The sequence below is a fragment of the Talpa occidentalis genome, unplaced genomic scaffold (genome assembly GCF_014898055.3).
Source record: "Talpa occidentalis isolate TD23 unplaced genomic scaffold, MPIMG_talOcc4v2.1 talOcc4.14, whole genome shotgun sequence".
NCBI classification, from domain to species: Eukaryota; Metazoa; Chordata; class Mammalia; order Eulipotyphla; family Talpidae; genus Talpa; species Talpa occidentalis.
Genome location: NW_023601433.1, coordinates 22,773,291 through 22,798,093, shown reverse-complemented (window position 1 = coordinate 22,798,093; position 24,803 = coordinate 22,773,291). Strand labels below are relative to the sequence as shown.

At 39.6% G+C, this 24,803-nt stretch overlaps 1 protein-coding gene across 1 annotated transcript in view; it reads right to left on the bottom strand.

Annotated features, from left to right (window-relative positions):
- LOC119244417 (ankyrin repeat domain-containing protein 26-like) overlaps nucleotides 1-15,067 on the bottom strand; it is a gene marked incomplete at its 5' end in the record, with an annotated part of 48,519 nt that extends 33,452 nt beyond the window's left edge. Inside the window, 5 exons of the mRNA XM_054695460.1 lie at nucleotides 5,165-5,235; nucleotides 7,750-7,856; nucleotides 10,907-11,080; nucleotides 11,228-11,342; nucleotides 14,955-15,067. Of these exons, the coding sequence (XP_054551435.1) occupies nucleotides 5,165-5,235; nucleotides 7,750-7,856; nucleotides 10,907-11,080; nucleotides 11,228-11,342; nucleotides 14,955-15,067 (580 nt within the window). The remainder of the gene's footprint in view (nucleotides 1-5,164; nucleotides 5,236-7,749; nucleotides 7,857-10,906; nucleotides 11,081-11,227; nucleotides 11,343-14,954) is intronic.
- Between the last annotated feature and the right edge of the window lie 9,736 nt (nucleotides 15,068-24,803).

Here is a 24,803-nt window from a genome sequence, read left to right as displayed (position 1 = left end):
ATTTTGCCTTGCATCATTTCACTACAACAAATGACAGGCATGAGGACAAATATATGCTGAGCCCTGTTAGTCCTCACCAAATAACCAATGGGGTGTGATTTGAGGAGCCTCTACCATGAGTGCATTTTATGAAACTCTTATTATTTGGGTTGACATATTATACACAATTATCATCAGACGGTTATTTCACAGAACACCTTTCTTTGATTCTGTTTTTCTTGTTATCTTTCAGGTTCCTGTACTTCTGTCAGTTTGAAGAAAGGCATAAAAGGGATACAGGAAACGAAGTCAGAAAAGAATGTGAAATAAGCAACAATCCTATTTTAATCAGAATTTTTAAAAGCACTGATAATTGGCAAAATGGCCTATACCATGAAAGCTATGAAGACAACACACTCAATTTTCTCCAACTATGCAGGGTTTAAGTCCTTTTTATAATAGTTATGAATCAAATAGGTCACTGAAATAATTATGGAAAAATGTATAACTATCACAGGTAGTATAACAATGTACTACTTGTTACATAGTTTTTGTTTCTAAACTTTTTCTTAATTCATGAAACAAAAACCACCACTCACTTATTAAAGGAAGTTGTTGACAGAACGAGTCAAAATGAAAAAAGGAAAAGAAAAATGCACCCAAAATGTAGGATGAGTTGTTATTCCACCCTGTACACAGTGAGCTTGATCATTTACAATCAACAGAATTGATGGCTGAGGGAGAGTGAGTTATCTTATATGTGGATGGTTGGAAAGTTTGGTAATCTAATTGAGTACATAATCTAGTTAAGCCACAGATGATCAATTTCTGAAAAAATGTAATATCAAAAAAGCACTTCACAATAAAACTATGCCAGATAAAACTTTGTGTTTGATAATCCAGAAGACACTTTAATCCTGGCAGACCATCATCAGTAGTTCTGTGATTGTGATACAGATACAAAGATATTCACCATAAGAAACTAACAGACTATGAGATAAACGTTTGGTTAGGTAACCAATGACCTAAAAAGGAAATGTACACCTTTGTCAAACATAGATATGTTTTCATGTGTTCTGATTGTGGTAGATTCCAAGACAATTTTCCACAGGATGACATTTAGAAGGCAACACTAAAGAGTAGGCAAATGAAAAGAGAATCCTGAGACATAGCACTAAAATAGTCAGGGACTGACTTTTTACTAATATCATGAGAATTCTCAAATAACTGAGAACTAGTATATTCAGAAATATTATTTTCTCCTGGTATATTAACTTTCTGCAATAAAATATTTCGGAGATCCCAGTGTCTCCAAACTGTGGGTCTGTAGAGGAAATCTGATCAAAACATGAAATTATCAAAACATGGTTGTGTTATGACCCCCTATAAATTAGGGTCTGATAGAGGCTTGAGGTTGTGTTGGCCAAATTTTCATTTCAGTATGCCTTCAGGAGAATGCATCCAGAATGTGAGAAAAACACAAGCATTTCCACAAAAAGCCAGTAGGAAAGACAATCATTTTTCTCACGGTGTATCCCAAGGTTTTGACAATTATGGAAAATGTTGGCATGTGTACTCACTAGGACACACTTTCCCCAACCCTAGGTGTATGTGTAGCATTATCCTTACAAAAAAGGTTGTCATGACCTTGGTAGATATGATTACTTTTCCATATTTGGACATTGAATGTACCAGTCATTTAAATAGTCGTTCTAGGATGCTAAAATTGTTCTTTTAAAAATTACTATCAAAGAGATTTTAAAAATTAAATCCAACTTACTCTTCAATATATTTACTTGATACAAGTGATACTTCTCCTCCTTAAAATTCCAATTTGAAAAAATGTTTGCAACATTGCTTCCTGATTCTTGTCTTACTATTGTTCTTGAGTCCATTCTTCAGTCATTTTATTAACTTCCTTGACCATCCATTCAGGCTGGTATTCCCAAGGTATTGTCAATGGCCTTCTCCTTAATCCATATGTTCTTCATCACAGACAGTTCATTCAGATCTATGATGCTGCCTTATAATTACTGTAAGATTATTTCAAATATGTATCTCTAACCTTGAGCTTTAGCTCCAGCTAGAAATTTCTATTATCCAAGTAGCCAAGAAAAAATGTTGGTTTTCCCTGCTGACCTGATGTTCTTCTTTGTTCATGAGACAAAGTCCTACTCATTCTTGTCCAAGGTAAATGCTAGGGCTCACCCCAGAAACCTATGAATCATCTTGGATTGGTCTCTAGCTCCCTTAACTTTTTATACTCAATAATCACTAAGTTCTTTACCTGCCTCTCCTTTACATTTCCACTCTATTGTTCTGGGCAAGCATGGCTCTTCCCTTATGGCTTGCACAGGAAATAAGCGCAAACTAAAGCCCAAAACCACCTACAATAATTACTGTTATTTCATAATGAATACATTTTTAGAGCAAAACAACTGAGACAGAAAGCCTAGAAAACCCACCTTTTCCCCCTTTTTATTTTAATGAGGTAACAGTTTCCAAAACTGTAGAAGTTTCAAGGGTACAATATCTTACAACACCAATTGTATATATCACCACTCACCCACCATGAAAAAAAATCAACATTTTAAATGGAATAAATTGAGCTTGCTGACTTGGCTTATTTCAGCATGGATATGTGAAAACTTCAGAATGGACTAATACTAGCTCCAAAAAACTTATCTCACAATCTCTTTATGATTTCCTTCAACCTTTACATGAAGGGTTAGCAAACTCTGGCCCACAGACAAACTCCACCCTGCATCTGATTTTAAAAATAAAGCTTCATTGGAGCACAGTCATATCTAGTCCCTTATGGCCTGTGACTGCTTCCCATTAGAATGGCAGAGTTGAGCAGACATGACAAAGACCACATGGATTAAAACATTTAGTAACAGGCCTTTACAGGAAAAGCTCTCTAATTCCTGCTTTAAAATACAATAAGCACAGTGCCCTAACTCTCAAGTCCAAGCTTGTTACTCTAATGCTGAAAATTCTTCAATGAATCCCTGTGGCAAACAGAGCTAGCACCTTCCCTAATAGCCAACCATTCTCATTCTCTTTGCTATTGTTGAAGAATCTCGAGTTGGAGCCCCTCCACAGTTCCACAGAGAAATGATTGTCCTGAGCTAATCACAGTAACCACGTTTCCTTTACCAGTGACTGGTTTATGGGTGTGCTTATGATGTAATCCAACCAATACAGTGTTAGGGGAAGTCTACTGCAAGCTTCTGAGTTTACTTCCTGTTTAAAAGAGACACATGAAAAAAAGCAGCCTTTTAGCCTCTGGATATTGTTATGGGAGAATATGATGCTTGGAATCACTGCTATTAGCCAACCAGGCAAGAGAACAAACAAAACACCCCCAACCCCACAACTGAAAGAGGGACAACTGGAATCCTGATGATATCACTGAACCCCCAAACAATCCTGATTCCTATCATTTCAGCCACTGTTATTTAAGTCACCTGTTAACTGTTGCTAAAAGCCTTCTACCTGATAAATTTCCAAAGGTGCACAGGGTTCAGGGGAGGAGTCCTTCCTTTATACTACCATCAGGCTGTCATCAGCTTGCCCTCGCTAGTTATTCACCTCTTTCCCAGCCATTCCCAGAGCACACTTTTCATACCAACAAAGCGAACACCTTATGAATTCGGCAAAATTAACTCCTGTATCAAAGTCTTTGCACTACTGCTCACTTTTTAAAAACTCAAATTCCTTACCAAGAATTTAAAGTATCTGGCACTTATTAAGCAGCAACCAAAAACAAAAACAAGTAACTTTTGTTACTACTTTTTTGACTTCTATCCTATCAATAGGTATCTTTTATTGGTAAAAATTTATTTATACATATAATAACTGGGTACAGGCCAGAAGTGCAGGGGGTGAGCAGATTCACCAGAGACAGAGTGGGGAACAGAATAGGCAGACTGACTGAAAAAACACTGCTGAGGGGAGCAGCGGGCGAGTCAGGGTAGCTCCCTGGCCGGCTGGGGATCAAACTCGTGCTGCAGAGGCTGAGGATAGCTTCACAGTGCTTTGCTTAACCCCTTGCACCACCAGGGAGGCCCTCAATAGATCATCTTAAGAATGATCTCTTCTTGGACCTCCCTGGTGGCGCAGGCGGTTGAGCGCAGCACTGTGAAGCTGTCTGCAGCCTCTGTAGTGCTGGTTCGATCCCCACTGCCGGCCTCGGAGCAACCCACATGGTGAGCAGACCTCTCCTGTCTTGCCCACTGCTCCCTTCAGCTGTGTATTTCATCAGTCTGCCTGTTCTGTTCCTGGCTCTGTCTCTGGTGAATCCTCTCACCCTCCCAAGCATGTGGCCTATACCCCAGCTCTTATATAAATAAAAATAAATAAATAAATAAAAGATCTCTTCTTGGTATTGGTGCACACTGGCTAAGTTTTGCAGTTTTTTTGTTTGCTACCTATTTAGAGTACCTGACAGGTGTTGTTGAGCCTCCAGTTTTAAAGATATAGTTTTTTTTTTTTAAAGATTTATTTATTTACACAAGAACCGAGGTAGAGGCCAGGTGTGCGGGAGGTGAGAGGATTCACTAGGGACAGAGGGAGGAACAGAATAGGCAGACCAACTGAAATACACTGCTGAGGGGAGCAGCGGGAGAGACAGGAGAGATCTGCAGTGCCATGTGGGTATCTCTGCCACTGGCAGGACAACAGGTACTGCAGAGGCTGCGGACAGCCTCACAGCGCTGCACTCAACCTCCTACACCACCAGGGAGGCCCAAGATATAGTTACTTCTTTAGTGAGAAAAAGCATGATGTAATAATTAATTTACATTTAACATATGCAATCCACTTGTTGGAAAAACTGAATAAAGATCATTTTTAAAACAAGTCCCATTTGTTATGATGCTATTAGGAAGAACATATAGCATACTAACTAATAACCTTTTTCTTTTTTATAAAAGGTGTTATATGGTATTTTAGGGTCCATGGGAACTAAATAAGTGACTTTTTTTTTCAGAAAGACAACATTGTCTCAGATTTTAAATTATCTACAATTAATTTTCTAAACAATTGTGAAAACCAGACTATGAAGAACTTAATATACGTGTAATTGAGCACATTAATCTTTTTCATTATCAAAACTCCCTTATTTTTTCTTTCTTTACCTATAGTAGGAACACCAAGAGTCGTTCACTATCTAAAGTCTTACCTGGAATGCTAATTGCTGAAGAAGAATGAAGTCTCTTTTCTTCTTCATATTGAGAAATTAGTTGATGATTGCTGTGATTAAAAAAAGGTGATAATCATATTACTATTTTAACAGTAGTTTCATATAATATCAAAAGGATAATTATCCTGTATACTTCAAATTTGTATGGTCTACAAATTTTTACAAAACGTAATTTAAAAGGGGCCTCCCCGGTGGCGCAGCAGTTGAGTGCTGGGCTACGAAGCTGCCGACAGCCTCTGCAGCACCAGCTCGATCCCCGGCCACCAGCAAGGATCCCACATGGCGCAACAGACCTCTCCTGCCACTCCTGCCGCTCCCCTCAGCAGTGTACTTCGGTCCTTCTGCCTGTTCTGTTCCCCGCTCTGGCTCTGGTGAATTCTCTCACCCTCCCGCGCTTCTAACTGTACCCAGTGTTTGTATAAACAAATAAATCTTTTTAAAAAAAACATAATTTATTTATTTATTTTTTAATTTTTTAATTTCATTTATTTGTTTGTTTGTTTATACATGCACTGGGTACAGTCAGAAGCATGGGAGAGAACTCACCAGAGCCAGAGTGGGGAACAGAGCAGGCAGAAGGACCGACGTACACCGCCGAGGGGAGCAGCGGGCGGCAGGGGAGGTCCGCGCGCCATGTGGGACCCTCCTCTGTTGGCCGGGGAGCAGCCGGGGATCGAACCAGCGCCGCAGAGGCTGCGGGCAGCTTCGCAACCCAGCGCTCAACTGCTGTGCCACTGGGGAGGCCCCAAAACCATAATTTAAAGAAGAAAAAAGAGGAAGGTGAAGCAGTCGTGAAATGAGGGCAGTATAACTCAGAAGCTCATACACAGTGGAAGACGTCTTGAACTCAGAACGAGTCCAAGGCTCTATAACCAACAGCTATTTCCTTCCTTCAGCTTCAAAGTCACTTCCCTTCAGCTCAAAACCTTTCTCCATAAAACGGGGATCTGATTGCCTTATTTTAAAGGCAATCAGATTATTAGAAGATTTAATGAGATGATACGGCCTCCCGAAAATGATAAGACAAATAGTGAAGCAATAGAATAATTTGTTCTTGAACTTTACCACTGGAACAACTTTGGAATTCCCCCAAAATCTCAATGTGTGTTTTTTCATACGTTCTGACAACGAAATGTTGCAGTTTCAAGAAAATGTTATTAATTTGGGTTATTAGTGACTTTCTTTGTAGTTTGTAGCTCAAGGTTTTAGCTGTTACAAATCTGTAACTAAACTTATTATAAATGTCACCTCATTAAATATCATAATTTAGCTAATCACAACAAGAGCAGAAAACTAAGAAGACAAACCTGGCTTTGACTACTACTAGTCCTTCTCTACCTACTCAAACCCTGAACCAGCAGATCTTTATTGGAATAGTGTTCACTGCCATGTTCATCTCTAACTGACTTGGAAAATATAATCTAACTTTTATAACTCATGGATACTGGTGAATCATGGATGGGTCTTAGCTTTCCCATTGTCAACTAACTTACTTTAGATCTAGAGATTTCTGCTGAGTGGCTTCCTTTTAAGGCAGAATCAGAAAATAATTTGAAATTTGACATAAATATAAGTCACGTAGGGGAATTTTCATTTGTATAGGAAATAGATCACTGGAGAGCTCAGTCTTAATTGTGGAATCTCAGGCATGTTGGCACCCACTATCTCAGAATGATATGGGATTTTCCACAACCAAGAAAAGGTGTCACAGGACGTAAAGCAGCAGTAGCATACACATCTGGTAACACAGGAGAAGGGAAAGTCTCATCTCTTCCTGCAGCATTGTTTGAACCCCTCTACAGCTTAGAATGGCCCCAACTAATATCTACTAGCGGGAAAATCAAAGAAGATCCTGGAAGGATAACTTACTGCGACGGTCTGGGCATAAGGGTTTTGAAGGAAGGGGAAAGGTTATCTTTGACTAAAGTTGGGAGGCCCACCTGTCAGTGCTTTGAAGCAGTGACGGAAACATATGTAGGGAATTTTAAAAAATTGCAGCTTTGAAGTCTAAATGCAGATCACCATGAAGGCTGAGGAATCTGGACCAGCAAGGTTATCCTGGGAACAAAGGTCAATCATTACCAGACCAGCAGGACCAGCCTGTTAGCAGCATAGCAGACTAGCTATACTGCAGCAGTAGGGTGAATGGAAACCAAATCAACTCTTAGTTATGCATCAAATGCAGCTTTAAAGGAAAATATATATTAAGTAGAGGTTAAAGAAATACCACAAAAGTTAAGAAAGTCAATTGTACCATAAACTAAAAGTTGGAGTCCACAATTTACAAAATATGAAGCCCCATTAGCTAATACTCCATTAGCTAATCATAGGACTAAAAGAATCAGATTGTAAATGATATCAGCAACATTAAAAAGGAATAAATTTTGCTATATACTTTTATATATTGCCCATCAGAATAACTGTTTTTCCTCCTGATGACTTATTGATATTTTTCAATATATGTCAGGATTATAAATTAATTCTCTTAATGATTTAATCCTTCTTATTTGAGTGACTGTTACCACTCTAAACAATACTAAAGTTCAAAAAAAAAATTACTGTACCTTATAATGTTATCTACAGCATGTCTATTTCCTTCCCTCCTTCCCAACAATTCTACCATTTGCTGTTTGTTTTCACTTAAAGCAAATAAAAGTAGTGTGAGGTCATCCTGTAAAACAGTAAAAACAGTTGAGAATTTCTAAGTCACACATTTTTAAACTGAATTTTAATACTTATAGATAATATGAATTAAAATATGTAATACAGAATGTAAGAAAAAGTGACCCATCTGTTCTCACACCTCTGTAATTTCTCATGTGCTCCTCCTCCTTTTTCTCTTGCTCCATCTTTTCAATAAATGCAAACTCCAAACTTTTACTGTCTCCAAGAATCATACTTCTATCACAGCCTTTACCATGGTATATTGTATTTAATTTATTATTCCTCATCTAAACCATCCTCATCTAAACCAAGAGCTTCTTGGGGGCACAGGCTAATTTTTTTTCTCTATCGCCAAACTTTACACATACTAGTAATGCTTTAAGTATTTTTATTGCATTCATAATCAAGCTGAGTATCTCTTGACTAGTGTTTCTTAAATTACATTCCAAAGAATATGTACCCTTACCAGAAATTAAGGAATACACCCCAATGGAAACATTCCGTGATCATCTATTATTTGGAAATATTTTATTTTTTTAAAGATCTATTCATTTATACATACAAGAGCTGGGGTACCGGCCAGAGGTGTAGGGAGTAAGAGGACCCACCAGAGACAGAGCAGGGAACAGAACAGGCAGATCAACCGAAGTACACTGCTGAGGGGAGCAGCAAGCGAGCCAGGAGAGGTGCGCTGCGCCACGTGGGTCACCCCCGGCCGGCTGGGGATCGAACTCACGTCACAGAGACTGCGGACAGCCTCACAGGCCACGTCCCAACCCTTGCACCACCAGGGAGGCCCCAATTTGGAAATATTTTAAAACATTATACCTCTAGTGATAATGAAATCTGTTTAACTTTGCTTAATCCCTGTTTGATAGTACTTTTTTTGTGGCAAACACAAACATTTGAGGAATTAGGAATTGCAGTGATAGTTTTGAGAATTTTCCACTAAAGGAAAAGCATTTCTCCAGGTAATATGAGCTTGTGTGGGTCTCTTCCCTCAATGGCATCAAGATCCCAGATGTCGCCTTCAGGCACTAGGGAAATGGGCGCTGAATGAAAGATACAGGTTTCAAATGAAATTTGATTGCTTATTATTAAATGGCCCAATGGGGCTTCCCTTATTACAAGCTAGTAAGTTTTTATCTTAGCTGTCAGAAAGCTCAGTATGTAATTTTATTATCAATTATAGTAATTCTGAAACCTTAATACATATGTACTTTTTAAAAAATCCACTTTTATTCTGATTTCCATTTTTAATTCCTACTTAAAATCACTTTCTATTGTATATGAAATATTAATTAGAAATAAAAATACAATGGCTTACCAACAAAAATTCTAATAATGACCTATTTGGGTTATTTTAGCAAAATAAAAGCTACTAAATCACTTGCACTTTTTTAAGGATGAATACTGAGGAGAAAGATAAAATGTTATGTGCAATATGCATAATCTATTCAACTGTGATTAACCTAACAAGGCTGGTAGAAATTTGATTGACAATATGATTATTTAGAGTACATGTAAGTATACTTCTTAAAAACACTGAGAAATTTTAATTTGAAACACTCAAACTCATTTATAAGAGATTAACAAAAATATGAAACATACTATAAATTGATAAGACGGTCTTCAAATCTTGAAATCTTCATCAAAATACACAAGGGCCTCCCCTGGTGACGCAGGCGGTTGAGCATCGCGCTGAGAAGCTGTCTGCAGCCTCTGCAGCGCAGGTTCAATCCTGGCCAGCCAGCGAGGGTCCCACATGGCGCGGCAGACCTCTCCTGACTGGCCTGCTGCTCCCCTCAGCAGTGTATTTCGTCAGTCTGCCTGTTCTATTCCCCATTTTGTCTCTGGTGAATCCTCTCACCCTCCCGCGCATCTGTCCTGTACCCCGGTTCTTGTATAAATAAATAAATCTTTTTTTTTTAAAGATTTATTTTATTTATTTATATAAGCATTGGGTACAGTCAGAAGAGCGGGAGGGTGAGAGAATTCACCAGAGCCAGAGCGGGGAACAGAACAGGTAGACCGACAAAATACACTGCTGAGGGGAGCAGCAGGCGTGGCAGGAGAGGTCTGCGCACCATGTGGGACCCTCGCCAGCAGCCAGGGATCGAACCGGTGCTGCAGAGGCTGCGGGCAGCTTCGCAGCCCAGGGCACTATCGCTGCTGCGCCACCAGGGAAGGCCCTAAATAAATAAATCTTTAAAAAAAAAAAAAAAATACACAACAAAACAAGCACTGTAAGCTCAGTGCTAATGGAAGCAAAGTAGGTGACCCAGTAAGTGAAGAACCAAGTAGGGACAGATCAAGCTGGAGGACACAACCCTCACATGGCTTTAGAGTTGTTTCCATGGCAATGCATGAAATGTTTTGTGGTTTAAAAAAAACACAAAACACATGTACTTTGTGGGTCTCCTAGATTTAAAAGGCCTGCTCAGCCACCATCTTGGTTATGTGCAGTTCTGCATTCAAATAAAAGGTCAGGAAAAAAAAAATACAAGGTCAGTCCAGACCAGTCAATTAATTATTTGAAAGAATGTAGGACTGTCAGACCCTACAAGGCTCTTTTCATATTCAACAGGAGCAGGATGTTTGATCATCCCGGAACAATGAGTATGAATCACAAGGTATGACTAGGAACTCGAGCACAGGGCCACTGACTGATGCATAACCCTGCCCTCCCAGAGACTGATAAGCTGAAGGTCTTATCAATAAGATTGGAACCAGGAGTAGGGGGACTGAGGTACAGTTTCCATCTCAATACTGAGTCACCAAGTGGATAAAAAAATACACTTGTCAGCAGACTTGCCTTCCCCCGGAAACCCTGGATACATATGCACATTTGTTCAGTTTCACCCATCCTTTTTCCTTGTTCTCCTATCCCACACAAATGATGCTGTATTATTATTCTATCAATAAAAGGCCAGGAGCTTGCTCTTTCAGCAACATCCTGCACTGGACAGTTTGCTCTACGACTCCCGTTGGTCAGTGAGGAGTTGTCGACACAACAGTACTACAAATAGTTTGTAAATAAAGTTGGTTGGTCTAGACCTTGTTTCTGGCTTCAACATCTGCGTTGTGTGCCAGCAGCTTGGCTACGACGGCTGCATTCTGACCCCGCACAGCATAGTGCAGAGCAGTGTTGCCGTCCATGTCCATGAGGTCTGGATCAGCACCATGCTCCAGCAGAATGGCTGCACACTCCTCTTGCTGGCATTGTACTGCCTGTCAGTGTTAGAACAAGAAATAGATAGTCAATTCTAGGAATTCAAAGTAAACATTTCACCCATTAGTTTTATTTAAATGAGATAAATTCATGTTTATTGTATTAATTAAGTCCATTTCATACTGACACAGTTGGCTACCACCTACCTTCATCAGGGCTGTCCTGTTTTCACTGTCACAGAGGTTAAGCTGGCATTTTCTCTCTACGAGGAGAGTTACCACTTCTCGATGGCCATTGGCACAGGCCAAATGGAGAGCAGTCCTATGAAAGTGAGAAGGCTTTTTAGGAAATTATAGTGTACTAACTCAAAACTGTAAACATTAAATGCCAAAATTCCCATGTCTTTAAACACATGCCCATTGTAAAGTACAACATTATTAGCCCTTATTGCTCATCACAGTAGTGAAAGAGCAGTTCATTTGACTAGTTAGAGTGTGGATTCAGCTCACTTTGGGTTTGAATCCTACTTTGCTCTGTCACTTATTAGCTATTGCTCAGCCTCTCCATGCCTCATTTTCTCTTGAATAAAATGGGGATGAAAAGGAATTGTCTCACAGGCACTGTTGTGATGCTTAAGTTACAATCTTTCAAAGTGTTCTAAACAATCCCTGCAGTAAAAAGCAACTCAGTATTGTTAGATAGTATTACTCTATTTATTGCCATTACACCACTTTACAAAGACATTTAAACTAAGAAAAATAATACAAATATACCTACTTTGCAGTATGTTTTAAGATTAAAGAGAGCACTGCACTTTAATGATTCTAAGATGCACACTTTCTCACATTTTACCCCTGACACTGGAATGCAATTTATAATTCATAATGTCTTACAATTATAACTGAGGCAGTTAAAAAAATATGTCTTTGGTACATAAGATAGAGGGGCATTACACAATCCACAGTGAGGTACAGCATATTCACGTTGCAGTTCTAATCACATGGTTGGCATTTAACTAAATTATAGTTCTTTTAAAAATTCTGGAGAAAGGGGACTAAATAGCAAAACAAAAGCATATTTTTAAAAAGTCAATCTTACTTCAATTTTCAGGAAACTTTAAGTCAAAGGAAACTGAACATTTGCATGAATATGGATAGCTCATTTATTCAATTATTTTGAGTCAGGGATGGTGTGAAAAATCAGACCTTTCCAATAATTAACATTAGCACTTAATACTACTATAAATTTTCAAAAGAGCAAGTAAAAGTTATCTTTTACAACTTCCTACCCTCCAAAATGCTTTTGTTTGAAAGGATGGAGAAAAAGCCTCAAATGAGATTAGGTCTTAATACATTCTTCAGTTTTAAATTTCATAACTTAGGCTGGGCAACATTTAGTTTCTAAGGATGAAAAAGAGTCCTGGGAGGTAGTAGAATACATCTGCTATATAACAGGTATTCAAGCTATATCTGATGAACAAAAAGAATGGATAAATGTAGATGGAGAATTCAAAATAGATCATATACATATATACACACATACACATGCATATATAAGTATATATTTACCTATATATAATCTCCATTAACAGCTCTAGTAAAGTTCCCCAAGATCTCTAATACACTATACACTTTCAAGTTATCGAAGCAAAGTCTACCTGTATCCTTGCATTATAAACTGGGAATTCAGAACAATAGGTTTAAACAATGTACAGGTTAAGTGTGTAAAAGAGCTGAGGGTGCAGTTTGTTCAAAATCTTCAAAGAAATGATAATCATCATTTATGTTTACTATTTTTACATTCATACACAACTAAAAATTGTTTACAAATTAAAATAAAGCTATATAATAAAAAAAATGTATATAATTAAGTGTATGCTAAATAAAATCTACAAGCACATATAAAAAGATTCTATTTACTTCTGAAAGGTCAAAAGTTATCAGAAGATATCAGTCCTTCAAGAAAAAATGTAAAAAAATGAAATCTCTGCAAAATTCATGTCTGCTCTTCCCCAGGAATATTTCATTAATAATAAACTCATTAGAATTTTTATACATGTTCCACATAGAAATCACACACTTTTTAAAAAAAGAAAAATTCACTTAAAATACAAAAGCTCAAAAATAACATTTTATCACATCTTGTACATGTTTTTGGCTAACACTACACTACAGTCTATGTGTATGTGTAATCCAAGTGAATGTAGATCAAAATGATCTACTAAAGTACATCTTTGATTGTGAACACACATCTATGTGGATGCCACTTTCAAAGGTCATACTCTAGATTATGGGCGCACTGTAATTATAAACTCTGTTATGAGTTTTTCTTAATACATTGCTATTTTAAGCAGCACTAGAAAAAAATTGTACATTATAGGTCTCAACTTCCTAAAGATATTTTTAGAATACACATAAGTAAAAGGAAAATAAATATTTGTACATGTGTTAGTTATCACCAAGTTGCCTACTGAAAAATCAAAAGCAGCTTAAACTTTAAGCAACTGTGTAAGAACCACAGCTCCTCATCATCACAAACTCTGCGGATGGAAAAGGTGATTTTGCTCATCTATTAACTTAAATTCATTTCCTACCCGGGACACTAAATATTTTTTCCCATGTCCACTGGTGACCAGATATGCAAAAATAAATCTGCCCAATCTTCACATTAGTTTCCTTCTTGTTGATTTCAAAGAATTCTTTAAAATGAAGACATATTTTTCATCTGATACAGATATGCTGTAGACATTTTTATTTTGTTAATATGATTTGATATATAGAGAGCTTTAATTTTTTATGTTACTGAATCGAACTTCTTCCTCTTGAAGTCATTCTTAGGAAGGTCCTGGACAACATAAAAAATGAACAAATACACATTTGTGTTTCCTTCTGGTGCTTTTCTAGTTTTGTATATTTAACATTTTTAATTTCTATTTGATCTGGAACTTATTTTTATGAGATTAAAAAATCTAGTTAGTTTCTTCCAAACACAATTAGCTGGTATTTCACCATTATAATATTTCACCAGTAAATTCACATGCATTTGGATGTTTGGGCATCTTCTATCCTGTTCCATTTATTTATGTGTATTTTCAGTTGTGAACCAATTACTAGTTAGTGGAAATTTATACCACATTTTGATATCCAGAAGGCAAGCTTTTGTCTATCTTACAAACCTTTTGTAAGTTTCATCACAACAGTAAAAGACAGCATATGTAACTCAAATTTTTTAAAACCTTATTTTTTTTGTTTGGTTTATATAAAATTGATAAATACCAGGAAGAACTCGCACTTAGAGAAAATGACATTTTCTGTTCAAGAACCCAGGGCCATCTTCCCCCTTCAAAGTTTCCTTTGAAGGTCGCTCCATAAGAATATATAGAAATAGGTACAGACTGGTACCAGGTGGGTCCTGGAGTTCATCCGAAGCGCGTCTAGCCTGGGCGTTGCTCTAGGATGGGAACGGTCGCTCTCATTCTGCGCTTTTCTACAGTATGGAGTGTGATGGCATGAAAATGCAAACAGCAAAAATAAAATGTTGCACACGACTCTTATAACTGATACTAGCTGCATCTTTCTAAAATTGTCAGTAAAGGTAGTTTTGAGTGGACGCAAAGGGCGCGAGCGCCGGCGGGGCTGTTCTCCCCCACGGGCGGGCGCGGCCCCGCGGCGGCTCCAGGGCCAGCGGCTGCCGAGCGTCGGCGCGAGGACGGCCGGGCCCGCGGGGACAGGCCGGGCCCCGCCGGGCCGCGAACGTGCGCGCGTCTCCCGGGTCCTCCCGCCCCGGAGCCGGCCCGCTGCCCCGTGGCCTGGACATCCTGCCCGATCGTTCACGCCGTTTTTCCCCAGCAGAAGCAGCTGCTGCCCCGCGGCCAAGTCGCCCGCGCTCGCGGCCCGGTGGATCTTCCCGAGGGCCCGGGCGCGGGCGCAGGACCCGGGCGGCCTCGGGGCGACGGCCTGGACCCCGCGGCGCCGCTCTGCGGGCTGGTGGAGGAGCCCCGGCGCCACGCGCCCTTCCCGCTCCGAAAGCCAAAAATCTTCTTCATCGCGTCAGAAACTCCTCGCCGCCGCCGTGGCTTTCCTCCGGCCCCCGAGCTCAATTCCCGTCCACAGAGAAGCCAACCGGCTCTCGCCGCGGCGGTCGCCGCAGCCCGGGCGGCGGCGGATTTAAATCTTTGGGACTAGGCTAGCGGTAGCCAAGCAACGACGCCACACGCAACTGCGCGGGCGCGCCTCGGAAAAATGGCGTCACTGCGCCTGCGCACCGAGGGGAAGCTCCCAGAGGGTGAGCAGTGCGCGTGCGCGAGGGCACTGCGTCTCAAATCTCGGCGACGGCCGGCTGGCGGCGCGGGGTTGGCGTCTGAAGACGGTGGCGTCGGCGACTGTCGTGGACTTTAAAGATGCTTAAGGTCTCGTTCCCCGGAAAGCTCCTCTAAAATAGTTCTAAATATGCTTGCTCCTCAGCTTATTTCTCTTCTCCATCACCCAGGGCCCAGGACATCTTCGTGGAATTTAACAAATACAACAACAGGAAACAGAAAGCTGTTTGTTTTCATGGTTCCAGAGGTTGTGGCACTGTACGTCATCAAGTGCAAATTTAGGAGAAATCAGTGCACGTATTTCAGATGAAGTGAAAATGCATTTCTGAATGCCTCAACTCTCCCATTGGGCCCAGCATTACTCGTTTTTTTTTTTCTTTTTTACTTTATTGTTTTGCATTTATTTTATCGAATTAAATCTCTAACTTGATACTTCTTTTAGAGCGTAATGTAACATTTAAAACTTTTAAAAATGGGTTTCACTTGTCCCAAACAATCCATGTTTTCTGACCTGGTTTAAAATACTTTATCTAACATTAAATTCTGAAATACACTTTTCTGCTTCTGGGTTTTCTATTCTTTTCCACTAAGTGATCCTCTGCTTTTTGCATCCCTACCCTACTATTTTAATTCCTTATAAAATATATTTAATATACATTATTATTTTCATTTTGTTGACTATTTGCTGACAATTGATAATTTGATATAGTGCCACTTGTTTTTGTTGCCTTTGCTTTTGGTGTCAGAAAACCATTACCAAGTCTGATGTCAAGGAATTTACATACTTATCTTTACTTCTGGGAGTTTTATGGTTTCAGGTCTTAACATTCAAGTCTTCAATCTACTGTGGGTTAATTTTGCCCTGTGGTGAAAGATGGTGGTCCATTTTCATTCTTTTGCATGCAACTTCCCAATTTTCAACACCATTTTTTGAAGAGACTACTGTTCCCATTATATATTCTTGACTCCTTTATCATATATTAATCAGCCATATATACACAAGTTAATTTCTGGACTCAATACTCTGTTAAAATGATCTATGGCTGTTTTTAAGCCAATACCATACTATTTTGATTTTTATGGCTTTGTAATATAATTTGAAATCAGAAGCATGATACTTCCAGTTTTGTTCTTTGGTTATTTGGGGTCTTTCATGGTTCCAAACTAATGTGAGTATTGCCTGTTTCATTTCAGTGAAAAATGCCATTGGAATTTTGATAGAGATTGACCTGAATATGTAGATTACTTTGGATGCTATGGAAATTTTAGCAGTATTGATACTTTCAACCCATGGAAATGAAAAAACTTTCATTTTTCCTCTCCAACTTCTATATCAGTACAGGTCTTTCACCTTCTTGGTTAAATTTATTCCAAGTTATTTTAATCTTTTTGGTATAATTGTACATTATTCGTGTAAAGAAATGCAACAGATTTTTGTATATTGATTTTGTAGCCTGCACCTTTATTAAAATCATGTCATTAGTTCTAACAGTTTTTGTTGGTATCGTTCTTAACATTTTCTATATATATGATGTCATGTGCAAATAGTGACTCTTTTACTTCTTCCTTTATGGTATGTCTTTTATTTCTTTTTCTTCCTTAATTGTTCTGGGTGAGAATTCCAACACTGTGTTGAGTAAAAGTGATGAATGTGACCATTCTTATCATGTTTCTAATCTTTCAGCTTTTCACCATTGAGGATGAAATTAGCTATGGCCTTGTTTTATATTGAAATGTGTTCTCTCTATACCCACTTTGTGGAGAGTTTTTTCTATTGAGATGATAATTTTGTTAAGAATACATGATTTTAGGGCCTCCCCTGGTGGCACAGCGGTTGAGCACAGGGCTGCGAAGGCAGCTCCAGTTAGTTCCCCGGCTACCAGCGAGGGTTCCACAGAAAAACAAAACAAACAAACAAAAAAAAAACATGATTTTACACTAAAATATTTCCAAATTGAATTCAAACTGACATGAGTAAAAATAAAATTATGCTTAAAATATGTTGAAAGCTACTGAAGGAATAGTAAATGAGATTCAGCACATTTCAGTCATCTGGGAAATCTGGATTCCAAAACAGTCATTTTAAACAGGTGTAAGCATTTCCATTTATCTGTTTCACCATTGTAGTAAAATGTGACAAATAAAATGATTATTTTAGCACGACTAAATTATTAATATCAGTCCATATCTGTTAACAATTTATAACTTACCCTCTTAAAATTTCATAGGTGACACAATGTCTTTACACAGCACAAAGCATAGCTCAGTACTTACTTTTTTTGTTGTTCCTGGAAACAAGGTATGCTTTCGAAGTAGATAGAGCAAATAACCTGCCTCTGGGTCTGATCTGCTCTCAGAGTCTGGTTGGAGCCAGTCTTCCTGCTCCAGCCTCTGTGCCCCTGAGCCCCTGAAGCCTTCCCTTGCTTGGACACCCTTTGGGAGGAATCTTGGAGGGACTAAGACCCATTGCTGGGAAGGAAAGGCCACTTTGTTAAACAGGAGAACAGGTTAGAAAGTACTGACTGGATGGAGCACCCAGTGCCCACCCCCCGCCCCCGCAATGATTTCTTTGAAACATTTGAAGGGAGGTAGTGGGAGGAGGGGCTGCTCCTGCCTTCCTGGATGTTTGAGACATTGATGGGGATCTTGTGATATAACAGGTAGCCTAACTAGCCCCAAATGTGTTGTGGGGTGCTTATCCTTTTAGGAGATCAGTTAAACAAGCAACATCTGTACACCAGGGAGGTCCTAAACAGCGATATTTAAACACATTTCCTCTTCTAAAAATTTAGAAACTAGGCTGCAAGCAAAGTTGCCAATTGATCATTAGTTCACCATGTGAGGAAAGCCATGTAAACTGACAATGACTTATATCATGTTTTCTGGCGGCAACCAAAGAAAATTGTTCAGAGTAAATAAACTTGAAGTTTTTGCTTGATGAGATGAGGAAGTTGAGAGCAACCAATTTTAAAAATTGTCCAGCAGAGGGCAGCGTTACCCACCGAATCAAAACCTGTATGCAGTAACATGGTTAAGAGGATCTTTTGCCAAGAGTTAATAAGTGACATATTAGTATAATGAGAATACTACAAAACAGGTATAGTTTTTAACCTTGTTTTGCAAATAAAGCTGAAGCTCAGAATGGTTAACTGACTGTAGGGTAAGGTAAAAGGTATCAGGCTTTTCTGCCCTCCCGACATCAGGATAGATGAGGGAACCCTGTGATCCTGAATGCATGCCTGATGGCGGGCACCTGAAGTGGGTACACCTGCGCTAAGACTGTGCTTTTTAAGGGCGGCGTCACGGGGATGCCAGTAGAAGAAGCCGAGAAGCAGCAGAAGCTGGAGAAGCCGAAAGAGAAGCCGAGAAGCAGCAGAACGAACGCCAGAGAGCCCAGATAGAGTGAAGACTTGCTGGGGGCTGGGAGGCCCAGCCAGCGCCCCTGCCTGCCACATGCCCGGTGAACACCAATAAAAGACCTGCAAAAAACCACTGAGGACTCTGACTCCTCCTTTACCCGGTCTGCTGGATCAGAAAACCTGCACCGTGTCCATTCCTGCCGTTATACTGACTTACAAGGTCACATAGCTAGAAAGTCCTGGCCATTTTTTTCCATTTCCAGAACTTGTATTTTATTTAATATGTAAATGATAGCCAAGTGCTCACTCTGTGCCAGGCATGGCTTAAACACTTTGCATCTTTTAACTCCGCCACTGTTATCATCATCTCCATGTTACAGATGTGGAAACATCTGTATGTGCAGAGAAGTGAACAACTTGTCTGAGATGATTTCACCAATAAATGGCAGAACTAGGATCTGCACTCACACCATCTGCCCCCAGTCCCTGGTGCCCTTAAGTGCCCTGGCCCCTGCCCTCTGTTGGCAGGGATCATCCATACAATAGGCCAAGGCTTCTCAAATTCGGGTGTCACTGAGGAATATCCTAGAAATGCAGTTTGGGGATTCTTTCCCAGACCTCTTGAATCAGAAAGTTTGGGTAGAGCTGAGCAATCTGAGTGTACGAGATCTTGGGGTGGCTCTCAGGCATGCTGAGTCAGAAACAGTTATCCTTCCTTCCTGGTCTTCTGTGCAGTATGGAGCCAAGGGTCAACGTAGGTGTCCATCCAGGATCATCAGCAACTTAAGGGGCCATTGGGATGACAGAGACACAAGACTGGACATTAGGGGTTGATGGTAGTAGTGGACAAGGAGAGAAACCAGGACTTAGGTAGTAGGAAATCTTACAGGTCTCTGTGGCCCTAGCATGATTAATTGTACCCTTTTTTATTCTCAAAAGTGTTCGCATTTTGGGGCCTCCTTGTTGGCACAAGGAGTTAAGCACAGCACTACGAAGCAATCCTCAGACTCTGCAGCACGTGTTCGATCCCTGGCCAGCCAGGGAGCTACCCACATGGCACAGCAGACCTCCCCTGCCTCGCCCACTGCTCCCCTCAGCAGTGTGTTTCAGTAAGTCTGTTCTGTTCCCCACTCAGTCTCTGGTTGGTCTACTCACCCACTGCATCTCTGGCCTGTGCCCCGGCTTTTGTATGCATAAATAAATAAATCTTTAAAAAAATAATATAAAAGTGTTCGCACTTGAATGCAATCACCCTATATATTGGGAAAACCAAGTGGACCTGGTGATAGGGTCGGTGTGGTGATAAGAGATGAAGTGTCAAGGATAATTCCTAATGTCTCGCCTGCAGACCAGAATGGAAGGTATTGTCAGTCTCTGTGAGCTGTGCGCTGTGAGGGACAGGTTGGGCAAAAGTCACCAAGATAGAAGAGACATAGGTCTGGAGCTCAAAGTGGAAATCTGGACTGGGGAGAGGAAGTTAAGAGTGAGTGACTGATGAAAACTTGGTAACTGAAACTATGAATGAGAAAGACGTTGTCTAGAAAGAGAGCAAATGCTGGAAAGAGGAGAGATCCAGGAGGAGATTCGGGTATACAAGGCTAGAAAGGTAAACTGGTGGCAATCACCTGCTAGTATAAGGGGGCGTGGGGGTGTCAATGTGTTTCTGTGGCAAATTAAAATGGGAATTCATTGGCAGATTTGAGTGGAGGTGTGATAAAATATTGCTCTGAGAATTTACCTGAGGAATTTGAGAATTTTAAAAGATAACTATTAAGTGTCTAGAGACTCATGAAATGGCTATGTATTTATCTTCCAGTTTAAAGTCCATCTAAGTGAAATAAACTTATTTTTTTTAAAGACCCATCCATTCAAACAAGAGCTGGGGTACAGGCCAGAGGTGCAGGGGTGAGAAGATTCACCAGAGACAGAGTGAGGAACAGAACAGGTGGACCAACCAAAACACACTGCTGAGGGGAGCAGCAGGCCAGATAGGAGAGGTCTGCTGCACCATGTGGGTAGCTCCCTGGCCGACCAGGGATCGAACTTGTGCTGCAGAGTCTACAGATTTCTTCATAGTGCTGTGCTTAACACCTTGTGCCACCAGGGAGGCCCTGAAATAAATTTATTTAATGAAATTTTATCTTTTCAACTTATGTTCTAATTTTAAAAAACCACTTTGTTCTCCTTTTGTGAAACCTATAATTAGCAGTGTTTGAAAACTAAGGGCTTTTTCTCTACTCTCTTTTGAACTAGTGCAACCCTTAATTACTCCCTAGAGCTATTATTAAAAGAATCTGTAAATGGAAACATTTAAAAACCAAGAAGCTTAATAATTTCATAGTGATAAGTGTATGTAACACTGGAAATTTTATATTTTGCCATTCTGTGGTACAAAGATGAAATCCTAGGTATTTACCCAAAGGACACAGAAACATCAATTCCAAAGAGCACCTGCACCCCTATGTTTATAGCAGCACTGTTTACAATAGCTAAGCTCTGGAAACAACCCAAATGCCCAAAAATAGATGACTGGATCAAGAAGATGTGGTACATATACACCATGGAATATTACTCAGCATTCAAAAAAGATAAACACATGCAATTTGCAGCAACGTGGATGGCGCTGGAAGGGATCATGCTCAGCGAAATAAGCCAGAAAGAAAAAGAAAAATCCCGGATGGTCTCACTCATAGCAGGAATCTAGAAAACTTAAATAAGGGACCAGGAAAATGAATAACTATAAGAAAGTGAAAATCAAAATCAACAAAAACTATGAACCAGAGACACTCTATGAGGGGTGAGGGGCAGGGAGAAGAGGAATTGGGGTCAAAATAAGGGGGTTGCAATTGTATGGGGAATATAAAAATAAAATTTATAAAAATTTTTTAAAAAATAAAAAAAAATGATGAAATGTAACCAGAGAAAACAAAATATAATTTAGTAGTCAGACTTCTGTACTAGGTATTGGACCCCAAAATCTCACGGGCTTACAGGTTCGTGTAGATGCACTTAAGTTTGAATTATGATTCTACTACATATTATATTTAGAGGAATTTGTTTGGTCTTCCTTATCCTTCACTTTGCCAATAACACAGCAGTACCTGCCTCGTGTTCCTGTAATATTTAAATAAGATAATATTTATTTAGTACTTAGTGTTTCTTACTCAATGTATTTTATTAGTTATAATGCAGAGTTCCTGATTGAGATGATGAAACATTTTAGAAATCGTTGTGATGGTTAACAATATTATGAATGTACTTAATGCCATTGAAATGTATGTTTATAATGACCAAAGTGATAACTTTTATGTTATATATAAGTTTAACAAAATATAAACAATAAAATATCTAAAATACAATAAATTCATAGTTTATAACCCATTATATTTACCAATATATTTGTGAATTTCAGTTTTGGAGTTCCAATGTGAGTTCCAATGTAAATTCCAATGGCATCTTTACTGCTGTGATAGTAATCCAAGTCACTCTGAGCGCTTGTCCCTTTTTTTTTTTTAGCAAATGGAGCTATTGAACATTAGAGTAGTGCCTCCTAGTGGCTAGAATCTGTCATAGCAACCCATGTTGAGTTACCAGTGAAGGCATTTGGCAGTAGGATCTGCCAACTCTGCTCTCCCCACCCCAAACCTTAAGTTCCTAATCTTTACAGCCTTGAAAATCACAATCAGAAAAGCAGAGAATATGAGAAATTATAATATGCTCACTAGTGAGAGAGAGGGCATGTGACTCATTTTTTAATATTTTAGGTGAGCTATTTGCTGTCAGGAGGCAAGGAAGCATACATGGCAGGGATGGGCTGGTGTAGGTCCTGCTTCCTGGCACTACGGGCTGAATACAATGCAGAGAGGAATTTACTGGTTTACTTCAATCAGTCACTTGTAAAAGTTTGGTCATGAAAGAAATTAAATTTACTGTGAGAATTCCAACAAGACTTTCTATTTAGGGCAATTTTTAGAATCTTAGCAAAACTGAGCAGAAAGTACAGAGCAGCCAAATACCCACTGCCCCCCTGCACAGCCTGCCCTACTATCAGCATGTCCCACCAGAGGGCTACATTTATTACCGTGAACCTACAATGACACAGCATCAGCCCCCAAGTCCGCGTTTATACTATGTTCACTCGCGGTGCTATACATCCTATGGATTTTAACATGTATAAAGGCATCTTAGCACCATTGTCTTATAGAATAGCACCCAACTCTCCCTATTCTTAACCTCTGGCAACTGTCTACATAGATTTGCCTTTTCCATAGATTTGTATGGACCCGTACAGTGTGTAACTTTTTCACACTGGATTCTTTTACTTGGTAATATGCTAAAGGTTCTGCCATGCGTTTCATGAATGAAGAGCTCATATCTTTTAGTGCTGAGTAATATTCCATTGTCTGGATATACCATAGTGTATTTGTCCATTCACCTACTGAAAGACATCTTGGCTACTTCCAAGACTTGGCAATTATGAATAAAGTTGCTATGATCATTCATGCACAGATTCCATGTGTTCATGTTATGTATTCATAGGTATCCATGTACCCATAATTCTTCATCTTCAGTCTTCACTATCTGAGAACAGTGGCTGGTAGAACTTGACCCAGGCAGTATAGCTATAAATTTACTTCCTGTTATGCCTCCTTACCAAGGCAACCATTCCAAATATTAGCATAGTCAATACAAAGGTTGAAAGAACCATGATGGAAGTATTTAATCATAATATCCAGAGTTATTGTACTTGGGAATAATTAGATTCGAGTCTGCAGAAAGCATAATCTAAATATAATCACAAACTTCCTTTTGATTACATAAGGTCTGCAAACCATAAATAGTTTAGGCTGTAATTATAGGAGAAGCAGTGTTGTAAATGGCCTGCACAGCCCTTTTGTACAGATCACAACAACTAGACTACACGGTGATCCCCAAGATAACCTTAATTCAGATCCCAGTGGTAAGACTTGAGATTAATAAATTAGTAGAATTGAAACTCACAGATCCTGGAGAAGCAGATGGAATGTGTAGTTCAATGAAATACAGGATTCTTTTTTTTTTTTTACAAAATATTGCAATGATCATTATTAAAAGTTAAAATGTAAACAATTCGAGGACTTTATGAAAGTTTTATTTTCTAATTATCCACATGTTCTCTTGTCTGCTCCCATGTCCTTGCCCCCTGTTCTACTCCAGCTCAGAGTATAACAGAAGACCCTGCTTTTTCACCTGTCACACATCTGTCTCCTCCCCAGCACCTATGGGAGCCACAGTGACCACTGACAAGACAGAAGTACTTAAAATAAGAATCATACTAGGCACAGAGATTAGTGATTTGGGTTTCTTGATCAGACTTTGGTTTCTTGTGTTGCTGCTCTTCTTGTTGTTTTTTTCTGATGGTTCTGAAATCAGTTTGCTTGTTTCAGATTTATTTTTCCTAGAGAATGGGCCATCCATCCTTAAGTAGTGAGGAGGAGGGATGTACGCTCACTCAGCAGGCAGTGGACATGCAGAGGTGTCAGCGGCATCTCCACCATCATAGCAGAGATACAATTCCAGCTCTCCATCAGTGGCCCCTGATGAGCCCTCCCCTGTGCTGCTGGGAAATCTACCTTCATTTGGAGCATGGCCAGGGCCTAAGCCACCCCGTGGTATCCAGGAAATTGTCCCCACAGGAGTTACAAGCATTGAGGATATTGGGGTCTTCTTCCTGCACACAGAACTTCCACATGAACCAGTAATCCCACACCTGGCTTTATACTCAAAATTGAAAGCAGAGACTCCAATGGATATTTGTACGCCAGTGTACATAGCACAACAGCCAAAAGGTGGAAGAACCCACATGTGATCTAGCCATACAATGGAATATTATTCAGCCTTGAAAAGGAAGGAATTCTGACACGTGTTACTATATGAATGAACTTTGAAGACCATATACTATGGAGAATAATTCAGTCACAGACGGACAAGTATTGTGTTATTCCACTTCGAAAAGTTACCTGGAATAAGCAAATTCAGAGAGACAGAAAGTAGACAATTGTTGCCAGGAACTGAGGGAGGGGAAAATGGGGAGCAAATGTTTAATAGGTACAGAGATTCTTTTTG